Below are 20,297 nucleotides of genomic sequence, written 5' to 3'. Positions count from 1 at the left end.
GAGTCTCAAATTTACTTCAGTGGGCTTTGGCTCATACCCAAAGTGCAGATTTTATATCAATACAATAAACTATTTCCTAATCCCTGCATTTAATTAAAATATTTAAATATTTTAAAATGTATTGCGTAACAATGAATAATTAACAAAAAGAAAGTTCCATTCTGTGACAGTTTGGGATACAGAAAGCACAACCGTGCATATGAAATTATGAGAAAAGCAGGAGACTTTCAAAATTGTAAGGCTAGACTGTTAATTGTTTATAAAATATTTAAGTATTAGATTATGAATTTCAAACAATAAAATGGACTTTACAACAACTACGAAAGCCTCCTGTCTGTGTCATACCCTCATAATACTGAAATGCATTTACTGGGTCAAACTTGACTTTCTACATTAAGTTTATTAACACCAGCACCATTCTCAATTTGGGACATATAGAAACACTGACATATTTCTTACAATGAATTTTTAAAACTATTTTAACACCTACATTAACTAGCTTAATATTTACTCTTTGGGTTAACAGAAGTAATCACTTCCATTTTCTTTTAAAATTCAGTAACCAAATCCCTCTGGTATCAAGTTTACTTATACTGGGCAGCAACATAACAAGAAAAAGGCACCATAAGATAGCCAGAGACCTCTGATAATCTATACTCTAAAAGTTCTGCTATGACAAAGGTGACGTTAAATAGACTTACTTGAAAATTGGAATTTGACTGGTTACCACATATTCAGAAGACTGAATTGATGTGTAAACTATTTTTTCCTCCAACACTTACGAGTCATTAAAACATTACAGATATTTCTTACTTGGAACAATGTTATTCATGGCTCATTTTGATTTTATATTGTTTGTGGATTGAGGGGAAGGGGAAGAGAACAAGGGGTGTTCTATATTTGCCTAGAAGAAAGGTTTAAACAAAAAATGATTTCTTACTTCAGCAGTCAATTGCATGAATTGAAATTGGACAATACCTTTAAAAAGAAATAGGGGGACCTACCCCATAAAAACTGATCTTTTATAATAGTGTAACAAGAGGAGCAATAATCCAGCAAGGAACACTTTACAGTAAGCAAATTTTTCTAACCAAAATCCAACAATTGTATATTGGCATCAATTAGCACTAAAGGGCTTAGCCCTATCCAAACTTTCCCTCTGCTATTGACAAGAATTGAATCCTCGATTTTTGAATAATTCACTACCATAATAATTTAAAAATAAATCCAAGAACTCAACCTCCATCAAAAGAAGATACAAACGGGGGGTGGGATTCTCAGAAGCAGCAATATCACAGCAGATCCTCTTCAGTGACTGGATTTAAACCATAACTTACCTTGGGTTAGGAGGGTGTCCGGGTGGATAGGGAGAGATTCCACTTGGCATGCCTGGCATGTAGGATGCTAAACAAAATAACAATTTTGTACAGTTTTACTTTTCAAGATTTTGTTAAATGAGGTAGACATATTTATGCTATGATGAGAGATATTTCAATACACTGTTCATCCATGAACATAGCACAATGCCAGAATCAAATATCAGTAACAAAGAAAAAAATGTGACAATTTTTTTTATGTTTATTCAACATTTATAGATCATGGCTTAAAACAATTCATTGAAAAAAGCCAGAAAATTTTATGCAAATTCATTATTTAATAAAACAAAGCCTGGCCAGGTTATCTAGTGGCAATGCAACCTACCGCTGGGGGGAACCCTCTCAGAATCAGCAGGGGCTGGGAGGCCTGAAAACACAGTCTCACATACCACTCCGGCAATTTCCTTTAGCTGATGTTCAAAGCTGTGGTGGCAGAATCTAGAGGCAGTCATATACAACTCTCCTCAGTCAATGAAACCTGAGGAACCATTTTTCTTTCCATCGTTTAGTCATAATTTGATTTAATACTAACCAGGTAAATACTCATCCCTGTGCTTTTTCGCTTATACAAAACTCCAACACTGCAAATTAGGATATAAACCAATTTAAGTACATTCTTATACTGTATTTGTTTAAAAAAATCATTAACTCATTTCTACAAGTCTACTTATAATATGAGCTATTATACGGATGATAAAGAGTTTGTGCCTTCAGATGGTCTCCAGACAGGCTCCCTCGAGTAATTATATTCATACAATTAGGCATTAAGATACCCAAATACACTTTTCTCTTTAAATTAGGGATGATCTTGCACCACTACTATTTTAATTCTGCAGACACCTCTTTAGTACTGAGAAAACCTTCAGCACAGAATTATTCTGTAGCCTTTGCTACTATCATAAAGTCTGTCAGCCATTTCCATTATAAATCCCTATATTCAAATTCATCCAACTATGCCATAAAGAAATTGAAAAACACTGCATAAGGTGTGTCATTTGTTTTCACCTCATTTCACCAAGTGGGAACCAACAGTGGTCTAAGGAAAATGATGTTATGCTTCCGAGATGAGTTATGAAAATTTGTAGTCTGTTATTTGTACTCATATTTCACTAGTGACAAACAGATAACATAATAGATAAAAATGTCTATTTTAGTTCCAACCTGTTCATTTTAGCTATGCTTAGTACTTTCCTTTCCTAATAATCATTACATGATTGCAAGTTAAGCAACTATTTATGTTATGAAATGATGCACTTCTCACTGTTTGATCCTGAGAACGTTCAGAATCATTGCACTAAATAGCTTACTACTAAATAAACACAAGATTAGGAGCACATTGCCAACCTAAACGTTTTGAAATTGTCCATTTTCAAAAACTCTGGTGCTGAAACAGCACCTCTCAAATAACATGTCCAGATTTTTAAAAAGTTTTATGAAGTTTCTCACAGTCCCCTGGTGAGAAACTGACTGGCTGCCCCAGTGAAACAGATGATAACAAAGTGGCTGTTAAAAGCACACAAAAAACAAACCTGAAAAATACATTTTGCTAATTTATTAAATTATAGTAGCCTGAGGTATTATTTGCAAATATAACAGGTACAAAGTTTTCAGCGAAATTTGACTTTCAAGTTACCAATTGCCCCTTTAACCATAGTATAGTTCGTACTCCTCAGTAACTCTACACTTGCACTGACACCTACTGTTAAAAATTAAAATAGTTCATGCTGTTTGCCGAGTTATTGAACATTTTTACTACAGGTCAGAGTAATGCTGCCAACTGACCTAGGAGAAATCCAATCTCTCAGCTAAAAAAATCTCAAAACTTTTGCAGAAGGAAGGATGGGAAGGGGGTGTGGGGAATGACTGATTTATGCCATCTTGAAAGCAGATTTCTAATGTCTTAACAGATCTAGCAGTGTCTGATTTAAGGCATGGAGAAACAGGAAAGAAGTAAATATACTGTATTCTCGACTCTTATCTCAAATACCTTTAGTGAAGTTTTATATTTATGCAAAAATCAAAACTGAATGTGTTACATTTTGCATTTTTGGAGTATTTTTACCATTGATAAAGTCTATTCTTGTCGAAGTCAGACACTATGAATACAACAAAACATTAAAAATATGCTCTTGAATCAACATAGCTTCACTTATTCACACTTGAGAACGCATCTTTAACTGTGAGTTAAAATATCTATTGTCAAGTTACGTTTAAGAGAAACATTCTGTTTTTAACTGCATCGGGGGATGTCCTACTGAAGCTAAATCATAAACTCAGACCTGCATTGTTGCTAAGTTGTGAAGCTGAGGAAAGATTCAGAGCAAGAGATACAGTTGGGATGGAATGAGATAAAGAACAGAGAAATCAGTTCATTAATTCATCTAATTTCATTAATATCTTCCCTGCTACTTGTGTCAGATCTGGAACAGACGTACCCACAGAAGAGAAACTGCCAAGGAATTCAGGTCCCCCAAATGCAGTATTTTCAAGGAGTCTCCTAATCTTAGTAGTGCTACTATAACTCTCACTTCAAGCTAGGGGAGCTCATCTATACATTCACATTCCTTCATTAAGCTGATGGCACAAAGGGATAATTTCCAGTATGACTTTCTGTCAGTTGCACGGGCATAACTCCCACTGAAGCAAGTGAGAGTTGTACATGCAACTGGTGATAAGATAATTAGGCCCCTTGCAACCAGAATGACAATATGAATAATTTTAAATGTCCTATGATAATTGTCTCCACAGGGGTGGAGCTCAGCAATGACCTGTGCTACCTAGATCCTATCTAAACATGAAAACTTAATTCCCAAAATTCAAATGTTGGAAAACCAAGAAATGCAGAATGAGAGTTTGGGGAATTAATCTCTTGCACCCAGGAAAGGTATAAGCAGCACAAAACACTGCGGAGTGCCTGCAACCTTATGTTAACGAAAGTTTATACATTTTAATTTTTCAGACGATGGTGCCAATGAGGGAAAGGTAGTCTAAGTGGGATGGCAAGGGGAAAAGGACGTTACCGGAGGCACGAGTGGCAAAGTGAAGGCCAAGCACATGAGGGCAGATCTGTGAAAAGGCACCCTTCCTCCATTAAACAATCTCAAAATACTGCCCCGACAACATACTCCCAACTGCTCCCCTTTCATGCCCCTACCACAGGCCTTTTACAGCAGCAGTCCAACAACAATGGAGACTATGATCTCTGCTGATTTGAACCTTGTCAGAAAGAGAGAGAAGCTGATTCAGGGTTGCAGCTTCTAGCTCCAATCCTAAACCGACAGTGTCAGTCTCTTCCTTTCTCCTGTAGCAGGCAGCAGGTAGGGGGCAGATGATGGGAAATGGCAAGGAGTGGAGCACAGCAGAGCAGCAGATGAAGCTGGTCCAGTAGAAGTTTGGTCCCTGAAGCAGCTGCCCTTTCTGGTGAAGATCATGGTCTTTGAGAGAGTGGATGCTTTGCAGGCAGATACTGTTAACCTTAAAATACTTATATGACCCCATTACCATAGTATCCTGAGTGCCTGACAGTCTTTAAGGTATTTATCTTAGCACCACCCCTGTGAAGTAAGGAACTGCTATTATCCTCACATTAGAGATGGGACACAGGCAGCGAGAGACTAAGTGACTTGCTCAAGGTCACACAGGAAGTCTGACAGAGCAGGGAGACCTGGGTTCAATTTCCAAGCTAATGTCCTAGCCACTGTAACATCCCCTCTCTCTAATAACACCAACCAGCTGCTGGAGAAGAACACTTTTCCTAGGGCATGGTGAGGAGGGAATTGGGTTTCCTTTGAGCAGGCTGGGACAGGGAAGGCATTTAGAGCAAGGCTAATTGCCACATGGGGCTATCCTGAAATGCTGTCACTACCCTCACCCCATCTGTAATGCTCCTATTGTATTCCCTCTGCACTAGAAATGTCCTTCCCCAGTTATGTTCACAGCAAGCCTGGTCCCACAAACCAGGAATATGACCTGTTAAACTGCAGATGGTTTGTTGATTGGGGCAGCTGCAAGCGGAAGGGACCTGATCACTGTATTTCCTCCTGGCAGTGCTTCAACTACCAGTTCCCCAGTTAGGTGTGGAGGGGAGCTGGTTCCTTAGAGGCTGTGAGGAATGTAGCTCCATGCTTTCTTTGCTTATCTAACAATAGTCCAAGCCGGTGAACTCCCTGGTTGACCAACTAAGAGTCCCAGTCTGGTGAACCAGAAGGTTCTTCACACAAGGGCCCACCGCAGAGGACCTGCAAGCAAGCAACCATAGAGGCTGGTGGAGTAATGGAGGTTGATGGTAGAGACAGACCCCATACCCTAACAATAATCTCTCCCAGATCACCTGCACATCCCTTTCCTCCTCTGGTCACACAAAGTTCTGCACAACCTCCCTACAGCCCACTACATCAGACCTATGAACATGATCATCCTTCTGACACAATGTAACAAAACACTTTAGAAAGCCTTTTTTTTTTTTTTTTTGTATAGACAGTGCTTAAGGTAAGAGCTTAAAAGGAGGTTGCAAAAGGAAAAAAAAATTGGTATGTGAAATGAAAAGAACTCAAAATTGAAGAGGAAAATCAATAGTCTAAAAACCTACAAGGCAATTCTGAATTTGATTAACCAATGATTAAGAAGCCAACAAATAGAGAAAGGACACAGGTACTGTTGTCCTGGATCCTGGAGAAAAAGATTTTAGAAAAATTCTAACAAAAAGAATTTCAATTTTCAAGACATAAAACGAGTAAGGCACAAATAAGGTTATCAGAGGAAGTCAGTATAAGGTAAGAATGAATTCTGGCAATGTCTAGGGATGGCAATAAGCAGTCAAACTTAATAGTTTAATATGATAATACATTTCCTTCTATTAAAATATTATGAGAGCCAAAAGCCAAATGGTATTATGGCATAATTCAAAAAGCTACAGGTACTACAGAAACTGGGCCATCAGTTTTCAACACTATAGAGTACAATAAATCATTTGCCAAAATATTGCACAGGGCAGCCAAAACGCTTGATAATGAATTGAAAATACTGTAAAATGTGTGTGTGCACATCACTTACTATTTGGTGGTCCTGTTGCTTGGTATGGTTGGAAGGATGTTGAAATGGTAGGCCGAGAAAAGACTGGAGGTTCCTCTCCGAACACCACGATCATAATTTGAATCAATCCTATCAAGTCTGACTGGGGCTATGAGGGAAAGCAGATCAAAAGCTGTTGATTTTTTTTTGTACTAAAGACAGCATAGTTGACTACTAACAATAATGACTTAGTACCATCTCATCACATACCACTGGTCAGCTGAATATTTTTTCTCCTCCTATTTATAGACCCAATCTAGTAGATTCCAACTTAGTCAGCTTGTGCGACTAGCATGATGTTAAATAATCAAGAGGGAACACGCAGCGGGAATAGTGCTGATACAGAGCTACACTCTGGACAATGCACGGTTCCATGTGAATTACAGTACTGCAACCGAAGAAGGACTAAAACTACTATAAAAGTTTAGTTATTTTAAAACCCTAACCAACACTGAGTCATGAAAATTAAGTACAGAAGACTAAACATTCTAATGGTTCCAACCCACATAAGGTGCAGGCTTTCCTCAGTTTGACACACAGCACAATAGTTAGATTGTTGCAGGTCATTAATGAAGCCAATAAAGATCACTCTTGTGTCCTGTACTCAACAGCCTGATTTTCACTGCAAATAGTATAAAAAGATGATCAATTACATTCCATTTACAGCTCAGTGTCAGGCAAACTTCAAATCCAGAGTTACCATAATGTGATTTGGAGGTAAAATTGTATCTTATTCCTAAAAGTATGCTTGCCCTTATTGTTTCAATGGCAGTATAAAAAGCAGTGTTTATTCACATTATAGAACAGAGAGACCAGCTAAAAGTTTCAATATTAAGTGAAGTGTTCTCCCTAATGGGGGCAGAATACCAAATAGCAGAGAGGGAAAATACTCACAAGAGGTATCAGAGGAACGAGCAGAGATGTGAGGCAATGCTAAATTTTGCCCTCCTTTTTACACATAAAGAAGGAAGTTCCCAGAGTGCCTTTGCTGTTGTTTCTTAAATTAAAACTTTCAACATGAAAATACACTCTTTGCTTTTCAAGCCATGTCTATAAAACAGTGAGTGCTCTCTGAAGGAGAGTTCAGAATATAAACAAGTTACAGAAACAAAGCCATTTCAAGTACCATTTTTTATCATCCTTTCAGTAGGTTTTGCTAAGGTTTAAAAATTTCAACTGTTCTATGAACAGTTCATCTTCATAGTTTCACCTTAAGTTTGTCACAGTACTATAATTTTGTCCCAGGGACATCTCTGAAAATCCCTAAATTGCTTTCAATAACTACACTCTCCCTACTGCTCTCGTAAGGACCTATATCCAATCAAACCTGTCAGGAAAGGAAGCTTACATGGATTTCCCTTTTGAAACCACCAATGCTGTGCTCCTTCACTAGCCAGAAGAGTTGTCATTAGGCATAGCTAGCTGGCCAACAGTGAAAGTGATATACTGAATTTATTAATTTAAGGCAGTAAAAGTGACATTCAGACAACAGGTTTTGATTAAAAGTCCCAATCCAATGTCCATCCAGTGTCAATTATCTTTCTGGTAATGTGGTGTTTGATGAAAAGATCATCACTGTTTTATTGCTCAAAGCCAAAATGACCAGAATTAGTTAAGAAACTTGATATAATAATCTAATGGAATTCAAGAGTAATCAGTTTGAAGGATTTCAGATTAATTATACTTACATGTTTCCACTCATGCAGATAAGGAAGATATATCTTTCCATTTGCATCAACATGCTTCCCAGTTTTAATGGTCATTGAACTAGTTGGTTTAACAAAACAGATTGGGGGATTGAAAGGGTAGGTATCCAGTAGCCACAGACATATTGGGATATTGTATGTGTTACCTAAAGAAAAGTTAAAAAAGGTCTGAATTTATTCTTCCTCCTCAACTCATTCTGATCTGAGATTTTTAAAATAAACTACTATTAATTACCCATGACTAGATTACACCATTATCTTGAGATCACAAAATTAATGCATGAACCAAGATCTGAATCACACTGAAGTATAGGTTTCTAGAGTAAACTGAACTTCACCAAATACATACTTAATGAAGAGCTCCTGGTTTAGCCATAAACTCCATGACTATAATTTACCACTAATAAGGTGTTTTACACAAATGCCCCTCCTCCCCCCGCAACATGAAACACAGAGTCCCTATCTCTAAATTATCCTTAGTCCCACTTGTGAGTTGTTTGCAGTCCTCCCCCTCAGTTGGCTGACAGGTCTGGAAAGCAAAAAAACTTTTTTAAAAACAAAAACGTTGTCAAGTATTGACAATAGCACTACTGTGAAATAATGATGTTGCATCCCACACTATCAGATAGGTAGAGGCTGCCTGGAATAATCAAACAGCCACGAGACAAATACAGCTTGTATGCTATGTTGGAATTCCATAACAGAGCAGAACAAACAAATCTTTTAAAATGTTATATAACATAGTCAAGTTTTTTTTAAAGAGAATAGTGATTATTAAAACTGAACAATCTACAAGCCGAAATCTTCCAAATGATTTGAAAACAAAGGAAAGATATGATGCATACCTCTATAAGGCACAGGAATGGTTCCAGTGAGGCTCATCAGGTCCCTGGATGAGCCATCATTAAAAACTGAAATACAATACACAGTATTAAATAATTTTTGCTGAGTTAGCTTTGTGTTCAAATTACCTAAACTTTTTTCAGCCTGTGTGACCTAGACAAATATTTATGCTGTTCTTAAAGAGTGTCTCTTTCTTGACTATTACATAACTATAAATTGGTAAGTATTTATCCACAGCTGATTAACACCTAAAAATAAAGTATTCTTAGAGATGGGGAAGACAGATTAGAAAATTAGATCTCTTTTCCCTACAAATGCAGGACTGTCTCCTATACTCAAAGCCCCATGTAAAGATGCAGCCACATAAATTACCACATAACCCTGTTCTGAATCTAAACTCTCATTTGAGGGAAAAAAACCCCACACTAGTTCTTATAGTTGCAAAGGTGCCCTTCAAAATATGAACTGAATGCAAATTCAATGCACTGTTGTATGCATGCGTCTACAGACATCCTGAAACAACAGTTCTGAAAGACAAACTGCTTATGTATCTCAGTAGGGTGGTAAATCTGAAGCACACTGAGGATACCTAATACGTTAACACTGTTAACTATTTCACTGTGGGTAATTTTAACAGAAATATCAAGCTAATGTACTTAATCATGGTTGGACATAGTGGCTGATATTGGCATGGTGAAGAGGAGCAAAAACAGCGGAACAGTTAGCTGGTGTCCAGGTTTCCTGGGGAGTGAGGAATTCAGCCCCTCCTCCCCCTTTCAAATTTAAAGTCACTTTCACGCCTGCCCAAAAGGTGTGGCGGGAGATGCGTCTTCCCCCCCAGTCAAAAGCTTCAACTGTGCCCTGACTGCCAAAAAACTAAATTGGCTCGCATGCCTTCCCATGTGCCCAAAGTGACAAATGCCTCCGTCCCAAGCTTTCCCCCTGAAAACTTCTACAATACACATATACTTTTTCAATATGTAAACCTGCAGCAGACTGAAAATTTGGGGACAGCATACGTTTAAAGTGCTATACAACCAACAAGGGATACTATACCACTTATATGGAGGAGGGAGTATGGAGAGAGGTATTGGGCAAAGCAGTACTGAGTAATTCTTGGGTTGCTACCACATAATTTAGCCTTAACTCTCAACGTAGACAGAAGCCTTGGCTACACTGTGTCTTCACCCTTTATATGTTATCAAAAATGAATCTCTCCAGTGACAATTAGCTTACTGGTAAAGTGATGTTTAGAATTGAACACAAGAAATTTCACAGGTGCAGTCTCACCAGAGCAGTTTAGAAAGGAACAAGTACATTTATGCTGCAGGATATAAGCCTTTCCATTTGCAGCTCAAAATGGAATTGACATTTTGAGCACCATATCACAATTCAAAATCATGTCTAGAGTTCTGTCCACTATTCTCCTTTCAGTCTCTTTCAGGGTTATTTCAGGTTCTCTCTCAAGGTAAACGTTTTAGATTACTTCTCCCCAGCTGTTGGTTTGCATTTTTTTCAATTTAAAACTCAGTTATTTTCTACCTGTTTTTAATTGCTCTAGGTCTCTCTGAATATTTCTCCCAAATTAGAGTTATCTGTGAATCCGTTTACTCCCTCATTTGGATCTTGGGAAAGAAGTTAACTAAACCCAAACATAAAACTAGTTCCTGAAGTGCTCCCTGGAACTCTCTCACACTTAATACATTGCCATTTATTGCTACAATTTAAAAAACAAACAAAACAAAACAAAGGTTAAGGTGACAGCAGTTAAACCACTGATATGTTAAGCAATTAAAAAAATATTTATAACGTGCATTACAAAAACTCTGAAATTGCTTTCCTACACACATGAATGTAGAACATTATTCCTACCCTAACAAATGTCAAGATGTTTCACTGTTAACAAGACACTTTTGGGAGGGGGGTCGATTTACTGTTCTTTATAAATAAATATAACAATCAGAATATCTTATACTACAATGGAGCTGAATTTTCCATCTTCCCATAGATTCCAATAGGGCAACAGACTGACTATTGAGCAATACGCAACAGTACAACCTGCAGGATCAAACAAAAACTGAGCTGTGAGGAACAAAGCACTTATTGACAACACTGAAGGGGAAAAAATTCCCCATGTACATTTCTTTTTGAATAAGTGTTCTCTATTGGCATGTTTTTTCCCCAAGGAAGATGAGATCCCGTCAATAGAATTTATTTAACAGAACCTCAAATTCTATACTCTAGTTTCAGTCCTCTCTCATAAAAAGCTATTTAACAGAGTATAAAACAATAAAAATAAATACTTATTACCAGATATAGGCACCAGTTGCCAACTAAATTTTACTAATTGCAAACTTTAAAGCTGAGGAAATGCCATGAAAATATACTACACATTTAAATCAGAAACAAGAGAGTAGAAGATTTTCTTATGCACAAACTCACCATATGCATCCATTACGGGTTTGAGGTCTTTGTATTGGGTAATAACACTGGTGGTTTCCTGCACCGTCAGATCTCTATACTTATACTGAAAAACAAAAGCATTTAATGCCTGGGCAGCCTTTAAGATGCAAAGCCAGACGTTTTATAAAGTTCTGTCTTGCATTGCTTTTCTTGGAGACAAGCAAATTGGTCAAAAATTGCATTTGCAAGGCTCTAAGTGAAGCACTTATCTACAAAAGTCAAACCCTTAAAAAAAATCAAATATCACTTTTTTAGTTTGCAAAAATCATGTATGTAATCTTATGGTTAAAGTTCAGACTAGTTGTAAATCAGAAGAGTAGAATCAAAGCTGTCCGATGTGGAAAAGACCAAGCGAGTTATTAAATCTATTTTCCCATTATATGATGTAACCATACAAAAGTTTACAACATTTCTTCCATTAGGCCTTTTTATTTGTAGTACAAATCCAAACAGAACAAAAGCAAAGGAAAATTAATGGGAAAAAAAATGCTAAAAAGCATCTTTGGGGCTGGTGGTATTTGAGGTTTAAAGAAATCTCTCTCAACCTGCATAACAAGTATGATGGATATAGCAATCCCATGCAGTGTCTCTGGGGCCCATACTGTTCTAAATGTTTTGTATTACAGTGGGCTAGGGGGATCGTATGCTACTCCTGAGGGAATTCTGGGCCAAAAAATTAAAAATTCTGTACACAATATTTTAAAATTCTGCATATTTTATTTGTTAAAACAACACAATGTAATTATGCCAGCTTCAATTATTTTGGTAATTTATTTCAAAGTACCGAGCAGCAATTATGTCTGCAACAATACAGACAACAAAAAAATTCAGAAAATGTTTTTTGACAAATAGATTTCTTACTAGGAATATTAATACAGAACTCTGAATAATAATTCATTTAAACTACAACACAGAAAGGTATTTCCTGCACCGCACAGAAGCAGTGCAAAGGCTTGGGGAAGTCAGGGGTAACGGAGCAGCTGAGCAAGAGGGAAATAATTTTTGGGAAGGAGCCTGAGTGTGAACTTGGAGGGTTGTTGGGTGTGGGAAAAGTATGAAACAGGGTTTTTGGTTTGTTTTTTGAGAGGGAGGATTGTTAGGGAGCCTCCCCATGCAGACCCTCTCTGACTCCTAGCTTCTCTCATTCAGCCAGGCACATCTACCCCATCCCCATGTGCCCCGGCACCCCCACTCAGCTACTCCCTCCCCTATCCCCATGTGTCTTTGGTCTACTAGGTTACCATAAGACAGATAGGTGACCTTTGGTAAGTTTTTAGCATGTGTATAGTAACTTTTATTGTTTTTTATATTATCATCATCTCTGTGGTACTGTTATTTTAAAGGTGCTTGCTTAAAAATGGCTGTGTGTTAATGTGTAACTTCTGGCAATACACTGTTCATGGCCCTCGGAGAGAAAGCAATTCACAGACACTGGGCTTTAGGTGGACTGTCTTTATGGCGATACCACAGTGTAAGGCAGGGAGATGTGCAGCCTTAAAACCCTCAGTCAGACAGGAGTGGGAACAGGGCCCCTACCCAAGAGAGATCATGTTTGGGAGCTGGAAACATGAATCGAGGAAACAGGCAAGAGGAATACAGGATGCGGTTACCCTGAAACCACAAGTACTTAAACTTTTTTGATACACAGCTATATAATATTTGTAACTCATAAAATATGTAAATGAAGCTCAACAGCGTGATGTGAAATATTTGTTCAACATACAAACTTATGTAGAAAGTAACAATATTCACAGTTCCTACTGGGAAAGCAGATGCTCTTCGCTGCTATAACAGAAGTGGGCAAACTACGGCCCACAGGCTGGACTGTCCTGCCCAGCTCCTGAGCTCCCGGCCGGGGAGGCAAGCCCCCGGCCCCTCCACCACAGCTTCAGCTCACTGTGCCACCAGCGCTCTGGCCCGCCACTCCTGCCAGGCAGTGCGGTGGTGTGGCTGGCTCCGGCATGGTAAGGGGGCAGGGAGCAGGGGGTTCCAGGGGGCAATCAGGGGACAGGGAGCAGTTGGATGGGGCGGAGGTCCTGGGGGGGGCAGTCAGGGGACAGGGAGCAGGGGGCAGTTGGATAAGTGTTGGAGTCCCAGGGGGCAGGGAGCAGAGGGGGTTGGATGGGGCAGAGGTTCTGGGGGGGCAGTCAGAGGACAGGGGGTGGTTGGATAGGCATGGGAGTGTCAGGGGGTGGGGGGGGGTGGACAGGCATCACGGTAGTCAGGGGACAGGGAGAAGCAGGGGTTGGATGGGGGTGGGGTCCCCGGGGGGCGGTCAGGGGACAAGGAGCAGGGGGGACTGGATGGGTCGGGGATTATGATGGGGGCAGTCAGAGGGCAGGAAGTGGGAGGGGGCCAAACTGTTTGGGGAGGCACAGCCTTCCTTACCCAGCCCTCCATATAGTTTTGCAACCTCGATGAGGCCCTCAGGCCAAAAAGTTTGCCCACCCCTGTGCTATAACATACATATGTGCAGGAACACAGTGGTGAAGGCAGCAGTGCTACTGTAAAAGCCACAAGATGCATGTTGCCACCCCCATCCCATTTCAGGCTGTGCCAGTGAGAGCACAATTTTCAACCAGTGCTAGGGTGCACGGATTCAGGAGCGCTGCTTATACTGAAGGTTCAAACTGAGCTAGAGGCAAGTATTTTTACGTTAAAGTTCAATTTTTATTTGAAGTGTGTAAGTGCATTTGTGAGAAATACAGGGTGAGGAATGCCCCTTTAGAGAGGGAATAATGTGGAGACAGGGTGACCTCACTCTAATGGTGAGCGGAGGCAGGGGTGTCTTCTCCTCATAAAAAAAGTCAAACAGAAGAGATGGCTACAAAGCGTTGTGGGCCTGGAAAGGGTACAGGTAGTCCCAGGCTCCAGGAGCACACCAACTCAGCATAACAGCAGCGGTACTGTTGTCTCATGGCCCATCCCTTTTGTATGGTGTGGACCTACTCCCATAGCAGCAGGGAGAAGCTGATGTCATGGAGATCTGTAAAAATAGGCAGTCTACCATATAATTCAATGGTTCTCAAACTGGGGTTCATGAATCACCAACTGTCCACAAACCATCTGCTCATGGGCAGCAGAAAGCTAGCTTGGCATATTATCATGTCTCGTCTCTAACTGCTAATCTACACCAAGACAGGTAAAACACACTACTTTTCTAATATTCTTCCATGTGAACAATTACAGTAATTGGTGTTCATATAACATCGCTGTTAACTCACACGATTAACTCAAAAAAATTAATCACGATTAACTGCAGTTTTAATTGCACTGTTAAACAACGGAAAACCAATTGAAAATTATTAAATATTTTGGATGTTTTTCTACATTTTCAAATATATTGATTTCAATTATAACAGAATACAAAAGTGTACAGTACTCATTTTATATTATTTTTATTACAAATTTGCACTGTAAAAATTAACAAAAGAAACAGTATTTTCCAATTCACTTCAGACAAGCACCTTAGTGCAATCTCTTTATCATGAAAGCGCAACTTACAAATGTAGATTTTTTTTTTGTTACATAACTACACTCAAAAACAAAGTGAAGTCCATTCAGTACTACTACTTGTTCAGCCAATTGCTAAGAGAAACCAGTTTGTTTACATTTACGGGAGATAATGCTGCCCGCTTCTTATTTACAATGTCACCTGAAAGTAAAAACAGACGTTCACACTGCACTTTTGTAGCCGGCATTGCAAGGTATTTACATTCCAGATATGCTAAACATTTGTATGCCCCTTCATGTTTTGACCACCATTCCACAGGACATGCTTCCATGCTGATGATGCTTATTAAAAAAATGTGTTAAACTTGTGACTGAAATTCTCAGGGGAGAACTGTATGTCTCCTGCTCTGTTTTACGGGCATTCTGCCATATAGTTCATATTATTGCAGTCTCGGATGATGAGCCAGCATGTTGTTCGTTTTAAGAACACTTTCACTGAAGATTTGACAAAACGCAAAGAAGGTACGAATATGAGATTTCTAAAGATAGCTACAGCACTTGACTCAAGGTTTAAGAATCTGAAGTGCCTTCCAAAAATCTGATCAGGACAGGGTGTGGAGCATGCTTTCAGAAGTCTTAAAAGAGCAACACTTCGATGTGGAAACTATAGAACCCGAACCACGAAAAATAAAATCAACCTTCTACTGGTGGCATCTGACTCAGATGATGCAAAAGAACATGCATTGGTCCGCACTGCTTTGGATCCTTATCGAGCAGAACCCATCATGAGCATGGATGCATGTCCTCTGGAATGGTGGCTGAAGCATGAAGGGACATAAGAATCTTTAGCGTACCTGGCACATAAATATCTTGCCACGCCGGCTACAACAGCGCCATGTGAATGCCTGTTCTCACTTTCAGGTGACATTGTTAACAAGAAGTGGGCAGCATTATTTCCTGCAAATGTAAACAAACTTGTTTGTCTGAACAACTGGCTGAACAAGAAGTAGGACTGAGTGGACTCGCAGGCGCTAAAGTTTTACCTTGTTTTATTTTTGAATGCAGTTATTTTTTGTAATTTTACATTTGTAAGTTCAACTTTCATGATAAAGAGATTGCACTACAGTACTCGTATTAAGTGAATTGAAAAATACTCTTATTTTTACAGTGCAAATACTTAAAATAAAAATAAATATAAAGTAAGCACTGTACACTTTGTATGTTGTGAGGTAATTTAAATCATATTTGAAAATGTGGAAAACATCCAGCAATATTTATATAAATAGTATTCTATTATTGTTTAGCAGTGCAATTAATCACGCGATTCATTTTTTTAATTACTTGACAGCCCTAGTTATGCTTGTCAGATAAACATGAATGTTGCGAGACTTGTGTTTGCAGAGTGCTGAAAGGTGTTGTATGCGTACAGTACTATTTCAATCCTAGTTTTTTCTATGGAGACAGAAGAAAGCATTTATTATCAGGAATAAATCTAAAACATCTTAAATGACACAGCTTAGCTGACTTGGAACGATGCATTTAAAACTATGAAGTCTGATTGAAGATTTATAATTTAATTCAGAGTGTTACATCACTCCTATATATATTGCTCTTTATAGTAATTTCAAATTTCTGGATTGACATTTTCAGATACTTCGGGGGAAAATTTTCTTCTTTTTTAAGCAGCACACAGAAAAGCGAGCTTTGGCAATAGTTTGATTTTTCCCCCCTTAGATTTAAAAAAATATTGTTGCAGTGACTGCTTTATTATCCTGGTTGTTCAATAATTTATCATCCCTTACTTTCAATAGATATGCTAATGAGTTTGGCTACTGATGCTGCTATAAACAGAGCAAATGCTGCAACAGTCATTCTCATGTGATTTTTAAGATTATTCAGACAACTATGGAATACTGAGAGACTGAAAAATATTGCATACAGAAGAATGATATTTGAGGGAATATTTTTTCTTATTTCTGAAATGATGGGCTTTCTCCAACTTTGAGTTATTTTCAACTACACTATCAAATTTCAAATAACTCCTTTCAGCTACATCTGCAATTATGTAATATGTTTGTGCCCTTTATTTTCCTTTTCACTCCAATTTGTATTAAATAAGCAAAGTTTTTGATCTAATATTTTATGCCCTTTGAATAATGGTTCAAAATATAAACTGTCAGTTTGAATAAGGGTTCAGAGAGAGTCTCCAAAATCCCTGTGAGAAAATAAGCAGCTATGGACTTCTAAATGTATTAATCTGAGCAAATATTTAGCTCTTACATATAGTGCTTTTTCAGTCACAGATCTCAAGCCACTTTACAAACAACAGTAAGTACTTCCATTTTATAGATCAGGAAACAGAGGCACAGAGCCTAAGTGATTTGCCCAAGCTCACACAGTAAGTCAGTGACAGCAGTAAATACTTGCAGAACTCTTTACATTCACTTAAATTAGAAGTCATTTACAGTTACAGTTTTTGAATATTTCCCATTAGAAATACCTAAGTCTCCTTATAGCCACACATTTAAGAAGTATAATTTCTTTTCTGTGAAAGCAAGTTCAAAGAAGTGGAGAGAGATTAAAGAAGCCTCTATTTTCATCTGCTAGTAGGTGAACAGCAGTTTTCACTGAGGTCATATGCAGCAAATCAGGATGAATTTCTTTATATATAAATATGAGCTGATTAACATTCTTCCAGTTCTCTGCATGGACCTCCAAAGTGAAAAACAGAAACTCGCTACCTCACCAATCACAATTTCTTTCTCAGAAAGTAAAACAGATTACTTTCCTGTTTTTTTATACAGTCAAATTAGATCTAATTTTTTAGGAAGTTCATAAGCGTAACTTCAAAGATGAAACTCTGCCCATACCCCTCTGAAATGAGAAGTAATCAATACTGTACACCCAATATGAAAAGCCTTTAAATATTACAATACAGTGCAACTTTCTGATGACAGTAGCTGGTGGCAGGGACTAGCTCAGTAGGATTTTAGCATGGGCCTCAGCTTCAACATTTAGGTGGAGCAGCTTTTCTTGCAGACTCTTCAGTACGTTTTCTTCACTGTTACTGAAGGCACCAAGCAAGTCCTTGTGTGGCTGCTAATGTGTTTGTCAGGTGACCACTGAAATGTTTTAAGTTAACGTAGAAAAACAATCTCAGAGATTGAGTTTTCATCTGTCAATTTGATTGACCATGACTAGTAAGTGACTACAAATAAAAGTTTACTACCTGAGAATTAATAAAGGTTGTCTCACACATCTAAAAAAATACTCTGAATGTTAATTACTGGCAGTCTCTGGTTTCTAAAAATTTACAACCGCTAAGTTTATTAGCGCTATTTTCTCAATTTTGTACAGCCAAAGGATGTGCACAACCATTACAACCTATTAATTTTTGGTTCAATCATAATTGCAAAATCAATTTCTAAACATAAATGTTTTATTTTTTGCTAAATATCGATGGTACAGGGGAAACCTACAACAGTAACCAATGTAATACAGAAATAAGTGAGTATTTTAATGTTAATATGGAAAGTGCTAACACTGCCATGCAAATACCCCACTCAGTACAATTTTGTTCCTTTTTTTGTGTAATGGCAGCATCTGCTGTACAAGTGGTTTTTGCTGATCCCTAGCGTGGTGGTTTAAAAACCAGTCTGAGACACAATAAGTAACCACAAGGTAAGTACTGTCTTTTTTCTTTGTATTTGTACAGCGCTTAGCATAATAAAGGTTCACAAGTAGGGCTCCTAGGCACTTCAGCAAAAAAATAGTTAAACCCCATTTGGCTGAACCCAACCACTATTTAAAAAGCCCACTTAGAAATGGTGATACCACCACACTTACTAGACTTGTCACTAGAATACTTTACGTTTATATAAAATCTTTCAGCCAAGGAACAAAATCAAACACTTCAATGCATTATGGTGAAATGGAAGCACAAATGTAAAACCGATGTGCTCAAGATCACAAAGAAAGTTAGTAGAGCTACGGAGTCCTGACTCCTCAGCACCAGTTTAAACCGATGGCTTGTTCAGCAGGTTAACAGAAGGGCAGCTTCCGGACCGATGTCAAACTGAAGTGCTCAGAGCCAGCGAAGCACGACGGGGACCTACAATTATTTTCTCGCAATAACTCCGAGATCAGGTTTCCTTGAGCCACAAGCAAAAGAGGTGTTTTTTCCAGCTCCCGGCGAGGGAAGAAGGCAGCCAAAGCAGCTAAATTCTGCTGACTCCTGTCCCAGAGACACCTATGCGGTCCCTTAGCCCACCGTAGCGTGGCGGCGGCAGAGCAAGACGCAGCGCTGCCTCTCCGCACGGGGCGGGGGGAGACTCGCCGCAGGCGCCTGGAGACGGGGCCCCCCCACGCCCAGCAGGAGTCCGTGCACCGCCCCCCGGCTCAGGGCTCCCTACACAATAGCCTCCCACGGGCGGGGGCGGGTCTCGCCTGGCTGCTCCGGCCCCACCCCAGCGAGACGTCCAGGACGGGAACCCCCGGGGAAAGGGCAGGAGGGGGACGGACCCCAGCTTGGAGGCGGGGCGGGAAAAGCAACCGGCTCTACGAGATATTGCGGGGCGGAGGGAGCAGAACAGACCAGGCCGCCCGATGCCGGGGGTGTGGCGGAGCCGACAGGGTGTGTGTGTGAGGGGGTGGAGCGGCCGCTTCCCGGGGGGCCGCGTCTCGGGAGCGGCCGCTTACCTTGGCGAGCATCTTCTTCAGCTGGCTCTCGGACAGCGCCATGGCAGCCTCGCCCCCCTGACTGGCCGCCGTCACCGGCGCCGCCGCGCAGACGAGAGAGCGGCCTAGCGCGCGCCTCCGGCTCCTCCTCCTGCATACACAGGAAGCTCACTGCGAGCTCGCTTCCGGCAGGACCCATTTCCGCTGGCCGATACGTCACTTCCGAACTCGGCGGCGCTTGCCCTCGTCACGTGACAGTGGGGAGTTCAGGCAATACTGGGCCTCGGCCAGCGGCTGAGAGCTTCAGAAAGGTCATGTGACATGGGGGGAGGGGAAGAGAGCGAGAGACACAGGGGCGAACGCACCTTGACGCCTGGGGCGTGGCAGGGCCGCGGAAGCTGCGCCTGAGCCTGGAAGAAGTGGGAAGTAGCTCATGGACAGCGCGTCTACACAGCAGCGCCAACCACCTTAAAGTGGTTTAGCTGAACAGGTTCTGAACGTTTCCCTTGCAGGGACCTTGCCTTCAAGAGTGTTTCTACCCTTCGGCTGAAGCAGACTGGGCCTCACCCACAGGGGCAGCACCACACAGGCTGCAAGAGGAATAATGACACCAGCAAGTCCAGTTCTTCATGTGCACCTCTGAGAACAAGAGGGCCCCCCAGGGTAGTACTCACAAGCCATTGCCAGCCACAGGCCACAGCCCTACTAC

General features: G+C 40.0%; 1 protein-coding gene across 2 annotated transcripts in view; it reads right to left on the bottom strand.

Annotated features, from left to right (window-relative positions):
• TSG101 (tumor susceptibility 101) overlaps window positions 1-19,788 on the bottom strand; it is a 47,301-nt gene extending 27,513 nt beyond the window's left edge. The window contains exons 1-6 of one of the 2 annotated variants that reach the window (XM_074954879.1): window positions 19,610-19,788; window positions 11,438-11,522; window positions 8,998-9,063; window positions 8,135-8,298; window positions 6,429-6,555; window positions 1,338-1,404 (exon numbers count right to left, since the gene is read on the bottom strand). In XM_074954879.1, coding sequence (XP_074810980.1) covers window positions 1,338-1,404; window positions 6,429-6,555; window positions 8,135-8,298; window positions 8,998-9,063; window positions 11,438-11,522; window positions 19,610-19,651 — 551 coding nt within the window. In that variant the 5' untranslated portion in view covers window positions 19,652-19,788. The remainder of the gene's footprint in view (window positions 1-1,337; window positions 1,405-6,428; window positions 6,556-8,134; window positions 8,299-8,997; window positions 9,064-11,437; window positions 11,523-19,609) is intronic. The other variant, XM_074954880.1, reaches the window with a different exon arrangement.
• Between the last annotated feature and the right edge of the window lie 509 nt (window positions 19,789-20,297).

The sequence above is a fragment of the Natator depressus genome, chromosome 6, assembly GCF_965152275.1.
Source record: "Natator depressus isolate rNatDep1 chromosome 6, rNatDep2.hap1, whole genome shotgun sequence".
Classification (NCBI taxonomy): Eukaryota; Metazoa; Chordata; order Testudines; family Cheloniidae; genus Natator; species Natator depressus.
This window is presented reverse-complemented; position numbering and strand designations above follow the sequence as displayed.